This window comes from Amblyraja radiata, chromosome 2 (genome assembly GCF_010909765.2).
Source record: "Amblyraja radiata isolate CabotCenter1 chromosome 2, sAmbRad1.1.pri, whole genome shotgun sequence".
Lineage (NCBI taxonomy): Eukaryota > Metazoa > Chordata > Chondrichthyes > Rajiformes > Rajidae > Amblyraja > Amblyraja radiata.
Window position 1 is genome coordinate 102,089,029 of NC_045957.1, and position 21,449 is coordinate 102,110,477.

General features: G+C 40.2%; 1 protein-coding gene across 4 annotated transcripts in view; it reads left to right on the top strand.

The window, feature by feature from the left end:
* Positions 1-21,449, top strand: part of krit1 (KRIT1 ankyrin repeat containing) — a 50,940-nt gene that overhangs the window by 19,723 nt on the left and 9,768 nt on the right. For 3 of the 4 annotated variants that reach the window (XM_033012435.1, XM_033012453.1, XM_033012444.1), the window contains 8 exons: positions 2,207-2,336; positions 5,374-5,617; positions 6,844-6,959; positions 7,468-7,611; positions 12,707-12,863; positions 17,679-17,786; positions 19,642-19,798; positions 21,035-21,186. In XM_033012435.1, coding sequence (XP_032868326.1) covers positions 2,207-2,336; positions 5,374-5,617; positions 6,844-6,959; positions 7,468-7,611; positions 12,707-12,863; positions 17,679-17,786; positions 19,642-19,798; positions 21,035-21,186 — 1,208 coding nt within the window. The remainder of the gene's footprint in view (positions 1-2,206; positions 2,337-5,373; positions 5,618-6,843; positions 6,960-7,467; positions 7,612-12,706; positions 12,864-17,678; positions 17,787-19,641; positions 19,799-21,034; positions 21,187-21,449) is intronic. The other variant, XM_033012460.1, reaches the window with a different exon arrangement.

Consider the following 21,449-nt stretch of genomic DNA (forward strand, 5'->3'; position numbering starts at 1 on the left):
CCAGTCACTCATTGAAATCATGGCTGGCATGTGACCTAACTCCACATACCTTGATCTTTGACGACAAAAAAAATATCAACATAGTATTAAAAATTAGCATTTGATCTAGCAGCAAATGTGTTTGCTAAGCGTTCCAAACTCTTCTGAATATTTTCTGAAATACCTGGCTGTAATTTTTAAAACATTGTAGTCTTCTTCCACTTGAATCTTCACACTCAAAAAAATCACTATTTATTTATTGCCGTTCAGCCAAGTTCATGCTGGTAATACTTAAATAATCATACGTGTCCCATACTCTTACTCCCTACATTCCATCCCAAGCCAAAATGCCCTTCTGGTATGGGGCCCAGCTATAGTTCCTCTAGTGGTTTGCTTTTCCCTTCTTATAATTTGAGTTATTTTTTGTGATACACAACAGTAAGAATCTTTCTTTTAGGAAATTATAGTTATAACTAGACTAAGTGGGACCCGTTGGCTCCCAGCATCACACGGAAGGGCTGGTCCCCCTACGCAATATTCCACCTCTCCACCAATTCCAATATTGGTGGCCAGTGCGAGAGAGGGGGGGGGGGGGCTTTCTGGAGCACTAGTATGGGTGTTGTGGGCTGAAGGGACTGGTTTCCAGAGGGCTAGTATGGATATAGTGGGCCGAATGGATTCTTGGGCTGGCAGCTCAGTGACTCAAGCCTGTTGTGCTGGCAGCTCACTCACGGCTGGTGGGCTGGCAGTTGACTCGCGGCTATTCCTTGAAATTCCATTTCAAGCAGGGTGCAAGGCCACCAAATTCAAGTGCAGTTTCATACCACTTCCAGCAGGGTGCAAGGCCACCAAATTCAAGTGCAGTTTCATACCATTTCAAGCAAGGTGCAAGGCCACTAAAGACAGGGAGTCATGACCTCTCCCTCCTCCATCTTGCAGAGACTGAGCCACGCCCACACTTCTGGGTTTTATAGTCCTTCCCACCAGAAGGGGCGTGGCATTCATGGCGTGATTGACAGGAGAGAGAATCTCAACATTTTTAAAACACTAATAACTCTTTTATTTTTCATCGATGGGAAAAATCCTCAGCACCTGATGAGCGGAGGGGGACTCTGAGTAAGATGGTCAAAAATCACAGCCGTACGTGGTAGCGTTTTTTCTAAAATCAATATAAAGCGCAAACAGGAAGTGGTCAAGATTAGACTTTTAATTATATAGCAGGCAAGGCAACTTTAATTCAGCAAGGCAACTTTAATTAGGCAAGGCAACTTTAATTAGGCAACACAGCTTTAGCGTTTCCACCCCAAAGGCAACACAGCTTTAGCATTTCTAATCCAAAGGCAACACAGCTTTAGCATTTCCAAACCAAAGGCAACACAGCTTTAGCATTTCTAAACCAAAGGCAACAGCTTTAGCATTCCCAATCCAAAGGCAACACAGCTTTAGCATTTCTAAACAAAAGGCAACTCAGCTTTAGCATTTCCAAACCAAAGGCAACACAGCTTTAGCATTTCCAAACCAAAGGCAACACAGCTTTAGCATTTCCAAACCAAAGGCAACACAGCTTTAGCATTTCCAAACCAAAGGCAACACAGCTTTAGCATTTCCAAACCAAAGGCAACACAGCTTTAGCATTTCCAAACCAAAGGCAACACAGCTTTAGCATTTCCAAACTATATTTTCAAAACCACATTAAGGACACTGACAGGTCAGCAAAACCACTCACAGTTTAGTAGACATGTGTTCAGTGTTATTCACAGCTCAGACTGAGAGACGTGACCCTCTCGCTCCCCCATCTTGCAGAGACTGACTGAGGCACTCAACACTTGTGGGTTTTATTGTCCCTCCGGAAGGGGCGTGGCCTTCCGGAGAGAAAATCTCAACATTTTTAAAACACTAGTAACTCTTTTATTTTTCATCGATGGGAAAAATCCTCTTGTCCTGCGCAGCTGAGGGGGACTGTGGCAGCTTTTTTTTCGAAAATCAATATGCAGAACAACAGGAAGTGGTCAAGATCTGACTTTTAGTAATATAGATATCTGGTCATAATGTATAATGCAGTTTCAGTTCAAAAGCATATCAGTGTACACAAGACCTGTTAGATTGAACCATTTTGAATGAATTTTGTATTCATTACTAAATTACATTTACTGATCTGTTGTCATGAATAAAAGTTAATAAAATGCCAGATATTGTACTATTTATCTATTGCTTCTATCATTTGCAGAAAACAGCAAGATATCCTATTGCCTTGGAGTGCCAGGCTTTTACTGTTTCCAGGATATTATGCGTGTGTGTAGTGAAACCAGTAATCATTTTTCTACCTTCAGTGCAAAAATGTTGATTGCATTGGACAAGTAAGAATTAATTTCTTATCACATAACTTGCAATCGTGTGATGAACATTGCATGATATTTAGATGTTCCTAATAACAAACCTTATCTTGAAAATGTGAATAAGAAAGTGTAAGAAAATCTGACCAACTCTCATTGCAATAATAACTTTCCTCCCCTAAACTAATAGTCAACAATACTCAATTCCCTGTCTGTCAAAAACACCTCTTAAAAATTGTCACTTCAAGAAATGAAGTAAGGAAATTCCAGTCAATATTTGGAAATTAATGTTATCCACTGCAATAACTTTGTTGCTTTTACATCTTTCCATAATGGGCCTACATATTTGATCTTCTACCTCCCATTGGCTATTTGGAGACCTATAAACAATAATGCCATCACAGTGTTAGCACCTTTCTGATTTTTGAGTTCTTGCCCATATTGCCTCACGGGATGAGCCCTCCAGGTTGTCCTCTCTAAGTGGCACTGACGTTCTCCCTGATCAATCATGGAGCTCTCCCACTTCTTTCACATCCCACTCTATAGCATTTTAAACATCTAAATCTGGAACATTGAGATGCCAGTCTTGCCCTTCTCTCAACTAATTTTCTTGTGTGTAAGTGACAATAGACAATAGGTGCAGGAGTAGGCCATTTGGCCCTTCGAGCCAGCACCGCCATTCAATGTGATCATGGCTGATCATCCCCAATCAGTACCCCGTTCCTGCCTTCTCCCCATATCCCCTGACTCAGCTATTTTTAAGAGCCCTATCTAGCTCTCTCTTGAAAGCATCCAGAGAACCTGCCTCCACCGCCCTCTGAGGCAGAAAATTCCACAGACTCACCACTCTCTGTGAGAAAAAGTGTTTCCTCGTCTCCGTTCTAAATGCTTCTTAAACTGTGGACCCTGGTTCTGGACCCCCCCCCCCCCCCCCCCATCGGGAATATGTTTGCTGCCTCTAGCATGTCCAAACACTTAACAATCTTAAATGTTTCAATGAGATCTCTCTCATCCTTCTAAACTCCAGAGTGTACAAGCCCAGCTGCTCCATTCTCTCAGCACATGACAGTCCCGCCATCCCGGGAATTAACCTTGTAAACCTACGCTGCACTCCCTCAATAGCAAGAATGTCCTTCCTCAAATTAGGGGACCAAAACTGCACACAATACTCCAGGAGTGGTCTCACTAGGGCTCTGTACAACTGCAGAAGGACCTATTTGCTCCTATATTCGATTCCTCTTGTTATAAAGGCCAACATGCCATTCGCTTTCTTCACTGCCTGATGTACCTGCATGCTTACTTTCAAAGACTGATGTACAAGGACCCCCAGATCCCATTGTACTTCCCCTTTTCCCAACTTGACACCATTTAGAGAGTGATTGAATCTGGGATTGGAGGGCTTGGCAACTCGTTCCATACACCCACCACCCATTGTATGAAAAAGTTACCCCTCAGGTTCCTACTGAATCTTTTCCCCCTCACCTTAAATCTATGGGTATATCCTCCTGAGTATACCTTCATTAGGATACGAGTATAAAGTTTATACTAATTTAGATAGTAAATCCTGATCTAAACAGCATATTCCTTCACTGGTGCTTAATAATAATAATAAACTTTATTACGGACTCGAGGTCCAGACAAGGGGCAACATTACATTAAAAAAATGCATTGCATATTAAATATCATAAAGTACATATAAAATCTTAGTATATCACTTATAAAAGCATCATAAATTATATATTCTTTAAAACACAATACATGTTAAAAATCCAGATTAAAAGAATGATCAATGTCCTACAACGAGACAACGATACCAGTGTCTCCACAGCTGGGATTCGTAGCGTGTAGTGCTAACCCTTATGTTTGACAAGGCCACAATAATTACATTTTTAGAGTAATTTATCCTGCAAATGAATTTATACATGTGATGTCTTAGGATAGCATCTAAAGTACTGACTCCTGCAGCCACAAACATATTACTGGCACTACACCATCTAGGTTTCCTTAGCAGTGTTCTCATGGCATCGTTATATGCCACCTTTAGTCTCTGCAAACTTGTCTTTCCATAGTTCGACCACAGGTGCACAGTGTGGAGTGGTGTGCAGTATGCTCTAAATAGCGACATCTTCACCACATCTGCACACGCACCAAATTTACGCAAGAGAATATTTGCCTGTACATACAGCATGCGTCGTTGCCTATAAATATCCTCATCATCTGTCATTTGTTCTGTAATAATATGCCCTAGATATTTTACCTTATTACAGACACTAAGATTATTGTCAGATAATTTAAAATCAGGAAATTGTAGACATTTATCCTCTTTGGTTCTACAGATCATAACAGCACTCTTATTAGCATTATATTTAATGTCATGTTCCACACCATACACAGAACATATAGTAAGAAGCTGCTGGAGACCAGCACTAGATGGACTAAAGACCACAAGATCATCTGCATACATAATATGGTTCACTAAAATATTACCAATCAGGCACCCAGTGTTACAGGCTTTCAATTGTTTAGACAGATCATCAATATATAGATTAAAGAGGACTGGGGACAAAATTCCCCCTTGTCTAACACCATTGCTAACCCCAAATGGGGCTGAGACCCTATTGCCCCATTTTATTTGCATAGTCTGGTGGGCATACCAGTAGGCCAGAATTTTAACAATGTATTTAGGCACCCCTCTTTGACTCATTTTACCAAACAGCTTTGGGAGCAATATATCTCTACCCTAGTATTCAACCTCTTGCAATAAAGGCAAATCTGAGATTTGCCTTCCTAATTAATTTGCAGTGATCCACAAAAGGACCTCTCTGGGCACCTAACAATCTCTCACCAAAGAATATTCTGCCTTTAATTTTCTAAATATCTCATATCAAAATAAAAGATATGGGCAAAATACTAGAAAGTGGTTGGGTTTTATGCAACAGTAGCGCGTTAGGAATTTCTCCAGTAAGTGTTCAGGAAATCAGAAAAATTTAATAGGTGATAAAATGTTTTGAAAATTGTTTATTTAAAACATTTATTTTCTTTTAAATCCCTGCCTAAACAGGTGGATGGCAGAGCAGCACACCATTTCCAATGCGATTCCAGGTCTTTTTAGGCCATCTCCTCTTGACAGAATCAAGTCTTGTGTTGCAAACCCTGTTTATGCCAATGAAGTGGATCAATGTGAACATACATTGCATGTGGGGTACAATGCTCTGGAGATTAAAAGCAAAATGATGGCACTGGAGAAAGCTGATCTCTGTATCTACAATCCACTTTTTGGATCCGACCTACAGTACACAAATAGGGTAGGCCCTCAAAATCAACTATTTATTAAAAATACAAGTGACTTAAACTTGACAATGTGTTTATATTGGTTCTGAAGTAGAGCCATTGAGCAACCTGCTTTCTTTCTCATATTACGAATGAACTGGTTTCCAGAGGGCTAGTATGGACATTGTGGGCCAAATGGATTCTTGGGATGGCAGCTCAGTCACTCAAGACTGGTGGGCTGGCAGCTTACTCACGGCTATTCCTTGAAATTCTATTTCAAGCAGAGTGCAGGCCACCAAATTCAAATGCAATTTCATACCATTTGGGCTTTATACTGCTGGCCCCCCGGGAAAGGGGCGTTACCTTCATCATGGTGATTGACAGGCGAGAGGACTAATCAGCTGATCTCAAGATTTTTTAAAACATTCATAACTCTTTTTTTCATCGGACGGAAAAGTCCTGGGGGCTGCCTCAGCGGAGGAGGAGGAGCATTTTTTCCATATTAATATACAGCGCAGACAGGGTCAAGATGAAACTTTCAGTTATATAGATATCACTTGAGATATAAGTGGGATAGAAATAATGAATGCGTGTATTTTTTTTGTGTTAAATACCGAAGCAAGCCTTTGACAGCTTCTACAATTATACCATCACATTGCTGAACTCGGAGTCCCGCCGATAGATTTCTCCGGTCCCTCCGTCCCCATTGTTTAATTATTATGTATTTTTGATTATTCTGTATCTTCTTTTTTTTAAATTTCTATATGTACTACTACTACGGACTGACGCAAAACTGCATTTCGTTGTACCCATACTCAGTATTTGTGCAATGACATTAAAGTTGAATTGAATTGAATTGAATTGAATTGATAAAGTGGCACAAAATACATAAGGATACGCATTAAGAATATTTTCTGTAAATTGCTGGCGTAAAGAATTAAATCTACATGTCTAATCTATATAATCTGTAATCTATACATTATATTTTGAAATGAAAGCAGAAAATGTCAGAAATACCAAGCAGATGAGGCAGCATCTAATTTGAGATGTTGACTGTTATGTCATGGACGCTTTCTGATCTAAGTACATCCAGTATTTTGTGTACTGGGTTTGCCGCAACCGCATTATTCTGCTTTGGGATTGTCACGCTTTGAAGTTGTATTTAATTACTTTTTGAAATGTATGAACCTTTCCTATTCATTTTCAGTGGGATTATGCATAAATATAGAAAAAATCCTAAATTTATTGATTCTGCTTAAAGGTAGATAAAGTCGTTATAAACCCATACTTTGGTCTGGGAGCTCCCGATTATTCCAAGATACAGATTCCAAAGCGTGAAAAATGGCAGCGCAGCATGAGTAGTATCATGGAGGACAAGTAAGTCCAGAAACATTGCTGAATTTCTGTTTAATACTTCATTGGCTAAAAGTGTTTGTGGAACCCAAATATACATGCTCTTTTAACTATGATTTATGGTAGCATTGTATATGAGATGCATATGAGCTTCATTTGTTAAATATGTAGCCTAAAACCAATATTATTATCTGCAATTTTGTGGCAGAACCTTCCTCTGCAATAACTTTGTGAAATCAAAATCAGAAAGTACTGTAACTACTCGGGCAAGTCAGGCGGCATGGAGAATGGGGAGAACAAGGAGAATCTCTAAAACGATTGAAACCAAGAGACATAATCTGAATTATAAGATAATTGTAAGATATCTTGTTGACGTAAAAGGATATATGTGCCAGCTCTTAAGTCCTGAGAAATTACAATGTTACTGTTCTATAAATGATTAGAAACTGTTAATTAATTTAAATTTTATACATTTCTAGTGACAATTTCCTGTGAAAGGATGTTAACACAAATGTGATTTCTCCTCCTCTAGAGAGCGACAGTGGGTGGATGATTTCCCCCTGCATCGCAGTGCCTGTGAAGGTGATACAGAGTTATTGAGCAAACTTCTGGATAGTGGATTTTCAGTTAATCAGTTGGATAGTGATCACTGGGCACCGATTCATTATGCTTGTTGGTAAATTGTTTTCCTACAACATATTATAAAGATAATTTATTTCAATGTTTCTTGTTAAACAATTCTGTCTAATTCTAGTGGTTGGCATTGGTCAAGCCATGTATATTATTTCTGACCCATTGTTTTATTTCTGCTTATGTGGTAATGTTTTCTCAATTGCAAATGCATGAATTACAGGGTTCATCACAGAGCCTGTTACAATTGGGATCCTGCTGACTACGCTAAATTTTGTGGAATAAATTAATTTAGAGGAAAATTAATGGAAAATGAGAAGCAGAGACTTTGCAGATTTGCTTCGAGATTTTATTGCATGATATCATGGAGAGATGGCTGCAGTAAAACTGCTCACCAGTTCTCTGACTTCACAACAGAATTAGCCGACAGTTATACTGTGCAGTAAACAACTTCTGCTTACTTTTGTTATACTATTCTATGAAAATATTCTATCAACTACATGGGTACCAATTATTTTATTAGTCATAACATACTTTTCGCTTATGTTAATCTTATTCAACAACAGATGGTTAATACGTCAAACACAATACATCTTGACATTATTCTATCTCACCTTTCAGGTGGCCCATGCCACCATCCCTTCTCCAAGCCAATCATAAGCCTCCGATTTACAGTAACATTTCTATGCCACAAGTGGTAGGGGGCGCGGGTGATCTACTGTAACTCCACACAGAAAGTTAAACAAGCTTCGTTATCTCCTCTACTATTTCATGTGGACCGCCAAATGGGGAGCGAGAATTGGAAGAGCAAATATGTAAGGAGATTGCAGATATTAGTAGTAAGCACAAGGTAGTGATTGTGGGAGATTTCAATTTTCCACACATAGACTGGGAAACACATTCTGTAAATGGGCTGGTACACAAAATTGCTGGAGAAACTCAGCGGGTGCAGCAGCATCTATGGAGCGAAGGAAATAGGCGACGTTTCGGGCCGAAACCCTTGGGCTGGATGGGTTGGAGTTTGTAAAATGTGTGCAGGATAGTTTTTTGCAGCAATACATAGAAGTACCCACTAGAGAAGGGGCGGTGCTGGACCTCCTGTTAGGAAATGAGACGGGTCAGGTGGCAGAGGTATGCGTTGGGGAACAGTTCGGGACCAGTGATCACAATACCATTAGTTTCAATATAATTATGGAGAGGGTCAGAACTGGACCTAGGGTTGAGATTTTTGATTGGAGAAAGGCTAACTTTGAGGAGATGCGAAAGGATTTAAAAGGAGTAAATTGGGACATTTTGTTTTATGGGAAAGATGTGGAAGAGAAATGGAGTACATTTAAAGGTGAAATTTTAAGAGTACAGAATCTTTATGTCCCTGTTCGGTTGAAAGGAAATAGTAAAAATCGGAAAGAGCCATGGTTTTCAAGGGAAATTGGACACTTGGTTCGGAAAAAGAGGGAGATCTACAATAATTATAGGCAGCATGGAGTAAATGAGGTGCTTGAGGAGTATAAAGAATGTAAAAAGAATCTTAAGAAAGAAATTAGAAAAGCTAAAAGAAGATATGAGGTTGCTTTGGCAAGTAAGGTGAAAGTAAACCCAAAGGGTTTCTACCGCTATATTAATAGCAAAAGGATAACGAGGGATAAAATTGGTCCATTAGAGAGTCAGAGTGGACAGCTATCTGCAGAGCCAAAAGAGATGGGGGAGATATTGAACAATTTATTTTCTTCGGTATTCACCAAGGAGAAGGATATTGAATTATGTGAGGTAAGGGAAACAAGTAGAGTAGCTATGGAAACTATGAGATTCAAAGAAGAGGAAGTACTGACACCTTTGAGAAATATAAAAGTGGATAAGTCTCCAGGTCAGACAGGATATTCCCTAGGACATTGAGGGAAGTTAGTGTAGAAATAGCAGGGGCTATGACAGAAATATTTCAAATGTCATTAGAAACGGGAATAGTGCCGGAGGATTGGCGTACTGCGCATGTTGTTCCATTGTTTAAAAAGGGGTCTAAGAGTAAACCTAGCAATTATAGACCTGTTAGTTTGACGTCAGTGGTGGGCAAATTAATGGAAAGGATACTTAGAGATAATATATATAAGCATCTGGATAAACAGGGTCTGATTAGGAACAGTCAACATGGATTTGTGCCTGGAAGGTCATGTTTGACTAATCTTCTTGAATTTTCTGAAGAGGTTACTCGGGAAATTGATGAGGGTAAAGCAGTGGATGTTGTATATATGGACTTCAGTAAGGCCTTTGACAAGGTTCCTCATGGAAGGTTGGTTAAGAAGGTTCAATGGTTGGGTATTAATGGTGGAGTAGCAAGATGGATTCAACAGTGGCTGAATGGGAGATGCCAGAGAGTAATGGTGGATGGTTGTTTGTCAGGTTGGAGGCCAGTGACTAGTGGGGTGCCACAGGGATCTGTGTTGGGTCCACTGTTGTTTGTCATGTACATCAATGATCTGGATGATGGTGTGGTAAATTGGATTAGTAAGTATGCAGATGATACTAAGATAGGTGGGGTTGTGGATAATGAAGTAGTTTTCAAAGTCTACAGAGAGATTTATGCCAGTTGGAAGAGTGGACTGAAAGATGGCAGATGGAGTTTAATGCTGATAAGTGTGAGGTGCTACATCTTGGCAGGACAAATCAAAATAGGACGTCCATGGTAAATGGTAGGGAATTGAAGAATGCAGGTGAACAGAGGGATCTGGGAATAACTGTGCACAGTTCCCTGAAAGTGGAATCTCATGTAGATAGGGTGGTAAAGAAAGCTTTTGGTATGCTGGCCTTTATAAATCAGAGCATCGAGTATAGAAGTTGGGATGTAATGTTAAAATTGTACAAGGCATTGGTGAGGCCAATTCTGGAGTATGGGGTACAATTTTGGTCGCCTAATTATAGGAAGGATGTCAACAAAATAGAGAGAGTACAGAGGAGATTTACTAGAATGTTGCCTGGGTTTCAGCAACTAAGTTACAGAGAAAGGTTGAACAAGTTAGGGCTTTATTCTTTGGAGCGCAGAAGGTTAAGGGGGGACTTGATAGAGGTCTTTAAAATGATGAGAGGGATAGACAGAGTTGACGTGGATAAGCTTTTCCCACTGAGAGTAGGGAAGATTCAAACAAGGGGACATGACTTGAGAATTAAGGGACAGAAGTTTAGGGGTAACATGAGGGGGAACTTCTTTACTCAGAGAGTGGTGGCTGTGTGGAATGAGCTTCCAGTGAAGGTGGTGGAGGCAGGTTCGTTTTTATAATTTAAAAATAAATTGGATAGTTATATGGACGGGAAAGGAATGGACGGTTATGGTCTGAGCGCAGGTAGATGGGACTAGGGGAGAATACGTGTTCGGCACGGACTAGAAGGGTCGAGATGGCATGTTTCCGTGCTGTAATTGTTATATGGTTGTATGGTTATATGTTTACATTTACTATCCACCCTTCAACACATTCCCAGACAAAAGGTAATAGGTCTAATCTTACTTTGCCAATTCCCATGAACTTCTTCTGCACCTGGTCAAGCGAGAGCTTCCAATTGTCACATCCAAAACAATCTTTTGTTACCTTGTTCAATTCCAATCAAAATTAAGTAAGGAAGATATTAATTTTTCAAAAACTACCGATTGTAAATGCTGGAAATAGGAAATAAAACAGCTGCTGGAGCAGGTTGCACTTCATGTGCAATATTTATTGACTATAGCATCGATTTCAACATAGTAATCCTAACCGAACTCATCGTTTGAAGTTCCTGACCATAGGAATCTGCACCCCTCTCTTGCCATAGGATTCTCATCTTCATGATCCATAAAGCACAACCAGGGATTGAGAGACATTAAAACATCCTCCATGATACTTCTCATCACCAGTGCCCTGCCAGGATTTGTTCTCAGCCCCTTACTTTAATCCCTATACACTCACGACTGTGTGGACAAACTCTGCTCTAACTCCATCACAAGTTCACTGATGACACTAGCATAGTGTGCTGGATCTTGCACAATGACGAGGCAGAGTACAGAAGACGATAGAGCTTAGTAGTATGGTGTCAAAACATTAATTCTTCCTCAATTTCAGTAAGATGAAGGAGCTAGTTATTGACTTCATGGTGTGCATGCACTGGTTAGTACCAAGCACATTAGAGCTACAGTCAAGAAAGTACACAAGCGCCTATACTTCTTCAGAAGTCTAAGGAAGTTTGGCAATGTTTCCTATGACTCTTAACAACTTCGACAGACGCATTGCAGAAAACATCCGATTGATATGCATCACAACTTGGTTTGGCAAGTGCTCTGCCCAAGACGACAAGAAATTGCAGCAAATTATGGATGCAGCCCAGTACATCACACAAACTAGCTTCCCTCCTCCCCCTCCATCAATTCCATCTACACTTCACACTCTCTCGGGAAAGCAGTCAACATATTAAAGGAGCATTTACATTTTGAGCATTCCCTCTTCTCCCCTCCTGTCAGGCAGAAGATACAAAAACTTGAAAGCACGTATTGCCAGATTCACAAGCAGCTTCTTTCCTGCTATTATCAGCCTACTGAACAGTCCTCCCCTAAGCTAAGGGCGAGGTCCTGATATCTCAACTTACCTCTTAAATTTGGACTTTTTAGTTAGCTGCACTTTCTTTGCAACTGTAACATTATAACACTGTAACACTATTCTGCATTTTGGTATATTTTCTCTTTGTACAATCTGTTGTGCACCCGTACAGCTCGATTGTACTCACATAGAATATGATTAGATGGATAGTATGCAGTCAAAGTTTTTCACTATCTCAGCACACGTGACAATATTAAATGAATAAACCGGCAAGTGCCTCAGCTGCACATCCATGTACAATTTTAAAAAAAACACTTATCTTGTTCGTATAACTAACATTTGTATTTTTACTGCACCTAACCCTGTGTAGAAATTTGCAGCAGATTTATTTGCAGTGAGCCTATCTCTTCATCAGAACTTCAATCATCTCTGCTATAGTTAATTAAATTAAGACCAGTCAACAAATCAATTTTCTCAAATATGAAAGAGAAACTCTCGGCACCATGAAATCAACATTATATTCATTTGGAAAGAAGTAATTGATTGTAAATGTGTTTGACATTTTTTTCTCCCATAATCTGCTTTTAGGTATGGAAAGGTTGAAGCTACTTGTTTCTTATTAGAAAAGGGAAAGTGTAATCCCAATCTTCTCAATGGACAACTCAGCTCGCCACTACATTTTGCAGCAGGTGGAGGGCGTGTAGAGATTGTGCAGCTTCTACTGCAACATCCAGAGATTGATCGGGTATGATTCAATGATTTATTTGCATCTTCCACTTCCTAAATTGATGCAAGTTAGAGTTTGAGACCTCAATTCTTCATTATAAAGTCCTGGAGTTATACATTTGAACTGTATAAAATCAGGCCCTCCAGCCCACCAAATCTATGCTGACCAACATGTCTATACATGCTAATCCCACTTGCATGCATTAAATCCAAATCCTACATGTCTTGCTTAGTCAAGTACCTGGTCAGATGCCTTAAATGTTGTTACGGTACCTGCCTCCACCACCTCCTCTTGCAGCTCATTCCTGATGCCAACTGCTCTTTGTGTGAAAAATGTTCCCCGCCGATCCACCTTAAAGCTCCTCACTCTCACTGTGCCCTCTAGTTCTAGGCACCTTCCCCCACCATGGGATGTAGTCTCTGGCTATTTACCTGATCTATCCCCTAGATTTGTTCTCATTAGTTAAAGAGAAACATAACTGTGAAGGAGGCCGTTCAGAGAAAAATTGAGGTTGATTCTCATGATAATGAAATGGTCTTATGAGCATCAGCAAATGAAGTCGGTACATAGGAATTTATGAGAAAGAGAGCTGATCTCATTGAAACGCAGGATTCTTGAATGGGACATAATTTGGTAAATGTTGAGAGGAGAGATATCATTTCACATACCTCTATCTTGTGACCTCTCAGCCTTCTTTGCTCTACAGAAACCATAATCTATCCTTATAACTCAAGTAGGGCGACCACACTGCATACAATACTCCAAATGCCTCCTAACGTACGTATAGCTGTAACAGTATTCCAACTGAATGCCGTCGCTGATGAAGGCAATCATGCCATACGCCTCTAACCCGTCTGTCCACCTGTGTTGCCATTACGAGGGAACCAGTTCAACATCCTGCCTAGGGCCCTGCTATTCACCATGCTCTTCTCCGGTTTAACTTCATAAAATGCATTACTCCATACTTGTCTGAGTTAAAGTCATTCCTTGTCCCACTTTTCCAGTTGATCCTGCTCTTTGATCCTGCTATAACCTTCGGCAGCCTTCTTCACTGTTTACTGCATTGCTAATTTTGATGTCAGCTCCAAACTTACTAATCGTACCACCAACATTTTCAACCAAATCATTAATATATATGGCAGACAAGGATGGAAACAAACCCAATCTGGCAAGACACTCATCACAGGCTTCCACTCTGAAAAGCAATCCTCCAAGAGTCAAGTCAAGAGTTTTTTATTGCCATATGTCCCGGATGGGACAATGAAAAATCTTACTTGCTGCAACTCAAATAATCCAATATCATTGCCTGCTTCCCACTGCCAACCCAATTCTGTATCTGATTGTCTAGTTCATCCTGGATCCTTTGAGTTCTAAACATTGCAGCCCACCATGTCAAAGGCCTCACTAAAATCCATGTCCACAAAGTCTTTGTGCCCTTGTTAATCTTCTTGGTCACCTCTTCAAAAAACTCAATTATATGTCTGAATTTATTATTTTAATATGTTTTCTTTACACTTATGATATTGTGATTTTCTGCTAGTTTTAGTCTTGTTATTTAAAGAGAAACATAACTGAAAAGGGCTGTTCAGAGAAGATTTGAGGTTGATTCTTATGATAAAGAAATGGTCATGGTCATAAAGAAATACTGTTCTGCACCATTGAGGACATTGGACTTTAACTAAGGAAGTGATGCGCTACCATGCTGACAACTACATTTGTATCTTCCCCTTTGATCTATTGATTGCATGAGTTTGAACTGATTCTATCTATGTCCGATCTGTTTTGGATAGCATGCAAAAGAAAGCTTTTAACTGGATCTCAGTATTTTATTTTGTTCCCGATTACAGCATCAGCGGTCTCTTGTGTCTCCTTATTTTCTGATGTTTTTTATTGGAAGGCTGTTGCTATAGGATGTATAAGATTCAGTATTGAACCCTGAGCCATATACAATCTATATTACTGCCTTAGATGAAAGGACAGAGTTGAACTCAATCATGATTATTGTTGATACAAAGCAGAATGGACAACAGCTTTGAGTGGATCACTGAGGCTGTTTATACATATAGACGATTTGTGGAGTGCACGACTAATAGTTGTCCTGTGGACAGATTCTCCCACCTGAGCTGTGGATCTCTGCAGCTCCTCCAGAGTTACCATGGGCCTCTTGGCTGCTTCTCTGATCAATGCTCTCCTTGCCCTAAATATATCCCCTTTAGGTGGAAGGCCATGTCTTGGTGGGTTTGCAGTTGTGCCATACTCTTTCCATACTCTTTCCATTTTCGGATGATGGATTAAACAGTGCTCCGTGAGATGTTCAAAGCTTGGGATATTTTTTTATAACCTAACCCTGCTTTAAACTTCTCCACAACTTTATCCCTGACCTGTCTGGTGTGTTCCTTGGGCTTCATGATGCTGTTTGTTCACTAATGTTCTCTAATAAACCTCTGAGGCCTTCACAGAACAGCTGTATTTATACTGAGATTAGATTACACACAAGTGGACTCTATTTACTAATTAGGTGACTTCTGAAGGCAATTGGTTGCACTGGATTGTATTTAGGAGTATCAGAGTAAAGGGGGCTGAATACTTTTGCACGCCACACTTTTCAGTTTTTTATTTGTAAAAAAATTTGAAAACCGTGTAACATTTTCCTTCCACTTCACAATTATACGCCACTTTGTGTTGGTCTATCACATAAAATCCCAATAAAAGACATTTACGTTTGTGGTTGTAACGTGACAAAATGTGGAAAAGTTCAAGGGGTATGAATACTTTTGCAAGCCACTGTACATCTAACCATTGGTCGCAACACCACATTATTGCCTGATCCTTGTAACCCTTAAGTCCCAAGTAATCCAAAAACCTATTTTTGCTTTGAATTTACCTATTGTCGGGACTAGAAAGTTGGGAAGATGTCCAATTCTCTGAGATAAGAAATTCTTTCTCATCTCAGTCATATCATTCTTAAATAGATATTTGTAAATGCTGAGCCTATTTCTCTGATTTCTAGAATCCCTTATGCTGAGAAATGTCCTAGCAACATCCACCTTCAAGCCTCAGATTTGTTTTAACTTTCTAACTACCTCATCAATTTGAACTCCAGAGTATTGCCAATCTACTCAATGTTTCCGGAACATATATCCTAAATAGGGGTGGTACAGTGGCACAGCAGTAGTGCTGCTGCCTTGCAGCGCCAAAGACCCAGGCTCGATCCTGACTACGGGTGCTGTCTGTACGGAGTTTGTATGTTCTCCCTGTGTCCGTGTGGGTTTCCTCCGGGTGCTTCGGTTTCCTCCCACACTTCAAAGACGTACAGGTTTGTAGGCTAATTGGCTTAAATTGTAAATTGTTGCTCGTGTGTAGGACAGTGTTAGTGTACAGGGGTGATCGCTGGTCGGTGTGGACTCTTTTTGATGAAGAGCCTGTTTCCATGCTGTATCTCTAAATTCTAAAAATATGTCTTTCTTAAATAAGGAAACCAAAATTGTATTGGTACTTTTTTGTGCTCATTGACGTTTAGAGGAACAAGAGGCAACCGCATTGAAATGTAACATTCTTCATTCATCATCGTTGAACACCTTAGCGACGCAGTGGTGCTGGTTTCCGCGGGCACGGTGACGGACGCACCACACATCTCTGTCCTCCATGCAGCTGGCAAGCTCCTCTTTTGTCCCTACATATGCGTCTTCCATCAATGTCTTCAGCATCATCTTGATTGGCTGTCCCGGGTCATGTCTTCCATGGGTGTGTTCCCACTGCACAACCTTGTTTGCTGGCATTCCTGGTGGCGGTGGCAGTGACAGCGAGCCTCATCCTTCTCCACCTGATCTTCTCGGTCAGAGGTGGAATCTCCCCATAGAGCGGGGCATTGGTGATGTGGTCCCCCCAACTGACATTTTGAACTTTTCTGAGCACTCGGGTGTAGGGACCATCGAGAGACTTAGACAGTGCTCGAGTGAGAGTCCATGCCTCACACCCATACAATAATATGGTCTCTACAGCTGCATGGAAGAATCTCAGTTTGAGACCCTTAGACAATCGAGACGTCCAGATTTTCTCCATGTTATTGGGGGCTTTCCATGCGAGTGCTTTCCGGACCTTGATGTCATTCTCCGAGCTCTGCATCCTCGCTCCCAGGTACTTAAAGTAACATTCTGAAAAGACAAATAGTTGCGGATGCTTTATCTGGCCCCTAAACTAGGGAATTTTATGTAATAAGGAGGTCACCCAAATGTTTTTGAACATCATTAGGATGTCAAAAGGTCATCAAAAATGTCTAGCTATACAGCCTTAGGCTGCATTGTCTAAGTTGACTCACTGCTCAGTGCTAGCTTTGCCTCATGGACATTGTTGGCAGCCAGAAAACCAGCTCAATCCAACAAAGAATTGCACTTAAATGAGTGCAATTACAGTGGTAATATGCAGGGGAAACAGCGACACAGTGGGCTGGATCAAGCATTATGCCTCTTCTCTTGCAGATACTTTTGTCTCTGCATTCTTGAAATATTGTTTTTGCTTTGCAATAATTGGCAAAGGGATAGTGAAGGATCCTTGGAATCGTTGAAAAAATGTAAAGTTGCTGTCACAATTCACAGGTCTCTACCCGAAACATCACCCATTCCTTCTCTCCAGAGATGCTGCCTGTCCCGCTGAGTTACTCCTGCTTTTTGTGTTTATTCACAGTAAAACTGTCCAGCTTATAACAATTGCACACACATCCGTTTGCAGACAAATAACTTTGCATGAAACATATTTTAATAATGGATGTTGTTATTGTATCATACAATACTTGCATATTGTGATAAATTGTTTTATGCATGTTAATTATTCTAGCATATTGTGGATCAGCAAGGAAGGACATCATTGCACGTCTGCACAGAAAACAAACAGAACGATTGGGAAGCAACGGTACAACTCCTTACAGATGTACTGAATAAGCCAGTAAGTTCATTTACTCTTTAACTGCTGAAGCTTATTCTAAAATTAGACAACCCAAGCTTTGCATTTTATCAGTATTCAAATATTTAATGGATCTGAGCTTTTTTAATTCAATAATCAAAATATAGTTTTTGATGTTTAGTTTGTGCCTGTGATGTTTATTCATGGGCACTTAATTTATTCATAATGTTCTAAGCATCATGTTGCTATTCAAGGGTGTTTTATTGTCATTGTATTGTCCTGAAAGAACAATAAAAATCTTACTTGCAGCAGCACAACTGATATTTAGACATGTGATGGAAAGAACTACAGGTGCTGGTTTTAATCGAACGTAGACACAAAATACTGGAATAACTCAGCGGGACATGCAGCATCTCTGGAGAGAAGGAATGGGTGACATTTCAGGTCGAGACCCTTCTTCAGACTGATGTCAGGGGAGTGGGCGGTACAGAGATAGAATGTAGTCGGAGACAGTAAGACTGGTGGGAGAACTGTGAAAGGAGAGGGGAAGGAGAAAGGGAAAGCAAGGGCTATTTGAAGTTAGAGAAGTCAATGTTCATACCGCTGGGATGTAAGCTACCCGAACGAAATATGAGGTGCTGTTCCTCCAATTTGCGCTGGGCCTCTGACAATGGAGGAGGCCCAGGACAGAAAGGTCAGATTGGGAATGGGAGAGGGAGTTAAAGTGGTGAGTAACCGGGAGATCAGGTAGGTTAAGGCTGACTGCGCGGAGGTGTTCAGCGAAACGATCGCTGAGCCTGCGCTTGGTATCGCCGATGTACAGAAGTTGACACCTGGAACAGCGGACACAGTAGATGAGGTTGGAGGAGGTGCAAGTGAACCTCTGCCTTACCTGAAAAGACTGGGGGACATAGTGCTCTGTAAAACATAGTGCTCTGTAAAAATTTGACTTTATACTGTAACCAGCAGTTGAAATTTAATTTTCACAGATCAGCAACATCTGATGAAAATCTTCAAAATTTATGAATGCAGTTTGTTTAAAAAATAAACAAATATCTCAGAAGGTACCAAATTATACCCACTTTACAATAATATCATAAACCAAAATACATTGGTAAGGTGAAAAAATGAACCGCTCTGGTAAAATGACTGACTTAGGTCAGTGGACTCATGCAATTCTATGGTTTCTAATTTTGTAGCCTTATGGTCTTGGGTAAAGGGAATGCATTCGGCATGAACATTGCATGGTGTCGTTGACAATGAAGGCCACAAGTGGAGCCAAATGGCCAGCAAAATTCCTGAAATCTTGAACAGATGGAAAAAAAGTACCTTGGCTTTGTTTTCTTCAGTTTATCAGAGCTTCTCAATGCCTCTGACTTGAAACTATCAAGCTTAAGTAAACAATTAAAACATGAAATAAAAATCAAAAAGGATAAAATTGCCTAAAACATTTTATAATATTAAAAACACTACTGCAGACTAAAAATTGAAATTGAAATATGTGACTTGTTCTTATTTTCCTTCATAGTCATAATAGTTCCAGTAAGATGAATAGGGTTGTTGCACAGCTCGGTCTGTAGTGGGATATGAGAGATTGTATAGTGGAATTCCAGCAAGCTTCTATATTAACATTGGGCTCCATATTATGTGCAACTCACAGAACCCGTCCAACATATTAAGAGCTTTTTCATTTATGCAGGATTCTTGTATGTGCTGGCAATTCCATGCAGCAAAACCAGAGCCTATGTTTCACAGAGAATGTTTTGAGGAATACCATCTTTAACAAAGTTGATTTGATAATAATTTAGAAGATTATCATATGTTATTATGGGAGGAATAAACTTTACCAAAACATTAACCAAATAGTTGAATTTTAACGTACTTTCTTTTTGTTTAGTATGAGAAAGTTCGAATTTATCGTACCGATGGGTCATATCGTGCTGTTGAACTGAGGCATGGAAACAATACAACAGTGCAGCAGATTATGGAAGGCATGCGGCTTTCACAGGAAACACAACAGTATTTTACCATCTGGATCTGCTCTGAAAACCTCAGTAAGAAAGTTGACAAAATAATTTAATACATGGATATTAATATCGTAGTGTAAGTTAAATGGCCAGATATTGACAAGGATTTTATATGAATTGTTAAAATAAAAAGAATGATATAAACATGCTATCGGGTGTAATTTTAGTAAACATTTCCAACCACACTGATCAATTCTGAAATACATTATATTTGTTATCTTTGGTACTTTTAAATCAGAATCAGAATCGCACTTTATTTGTCAAGTATGTTTTGCAACATACGAGGAATTTAATTTGCCAGGTCAGTCATACAATTAAAAGCAACAGATCACTCACAAACACATTTTAACATGAACATCCACCACAGTGACTCCTACACATTCCTCACTGTGACGGAAGGCGAAATAAAGTTCAAGTCCCTTCCCTTAGTTTTTCCTCGGTCGTGGGCCTCTAGTCCCCGTTGACGGGATGATCTTGACTCCCATAGCCCTCGTTCGGGCCCTCCACATCGAGGCGATCAGCTCCCGCATCGGGGGAATGTCAGCTCCCACGCGCTGGACGATCGAACCTCGCGTCGGGGCTGGTCAAACCTTCCGCGACGTTGGAGCTCCCGACTCGGCCTCTCCCGAGACTGCGAGCTCTTGATGTTAAAGTCCGCGGTGGGAGCGATTCCAGGCAAGGGATCAGCTCCGATGTTAAGTCCGCACACCGCGATAGGGCTCAAAGTCAGTCCGAGGAGGCTTCCAGCTCCTTCGATGAAAGGCTGCAGAGCGCGCCGGAGAATGTGATCCGAAAATTAATCACATCTCCGGCAAGGTAAGAACTTAAAATTCCCAGAAGAGGCCCTTTTAGCATACCTCATCCATGCTGACCATTTGTCCTTACTAGACTCATAACTGTCAACACTTTTCTCTATCCATGTACCTGTCCAAATGCCTTTTAAACATTATCAATGTGTCTGCCCCCACATCTGCTCTGGCAACTCACCAACCTCTGTATCAAAGACTTACCCTTCACATGTCCTTCTGTGAGATCACATCCCAAACTCTCAATAGACTTGAGATAGTTTACTTCCTTTGTGATGCACATGGTCTTTTTATATACTTTGACAATTTTCCTTTGTTCTTCCAATAGAGATGAGACACTCTATTAGCCTTGAGCTTACACCTTTTTTTGTGTATAGCTATGGCTTGTAGTCAAATTAAGTGTGTCTAAAAGGTATTAACTTCTGCTTCGTGAGAATAAAATGACTTTTTTATCCAGGTTTGCAACTTAAACCATACCACAAGTCTCTTCAGCACCTGCGGGATTGGCCGGAAATTGTTATGGAATTAACATGCCTTGATCCCCACTTGGAAAAACCACAACTTTTCCTGCGCAGGGATGTGCGACTTCAGCTAGAAACTGAGAAGAAGGTTAATGTTCATAGGTTGTTTTGTCAGTTACATGTTTTTAACTTTAATATTCACTATGCTTCCACTGCTTAAAAATGATCACTGTATATATAATAATAAAGATCGCAAGTTTTGACTTTGACTGAAAAGTAATTGCAACTCATAAGGAAATGTGTTGAAATGGTAGGTTGTTCGTACAGGAGGTCTGGCTTTATAACTCCTAGTGTTCTAACACTTTTAATTAAAAAAAAATAATAATAATAATAATAATCATGAACATGAAG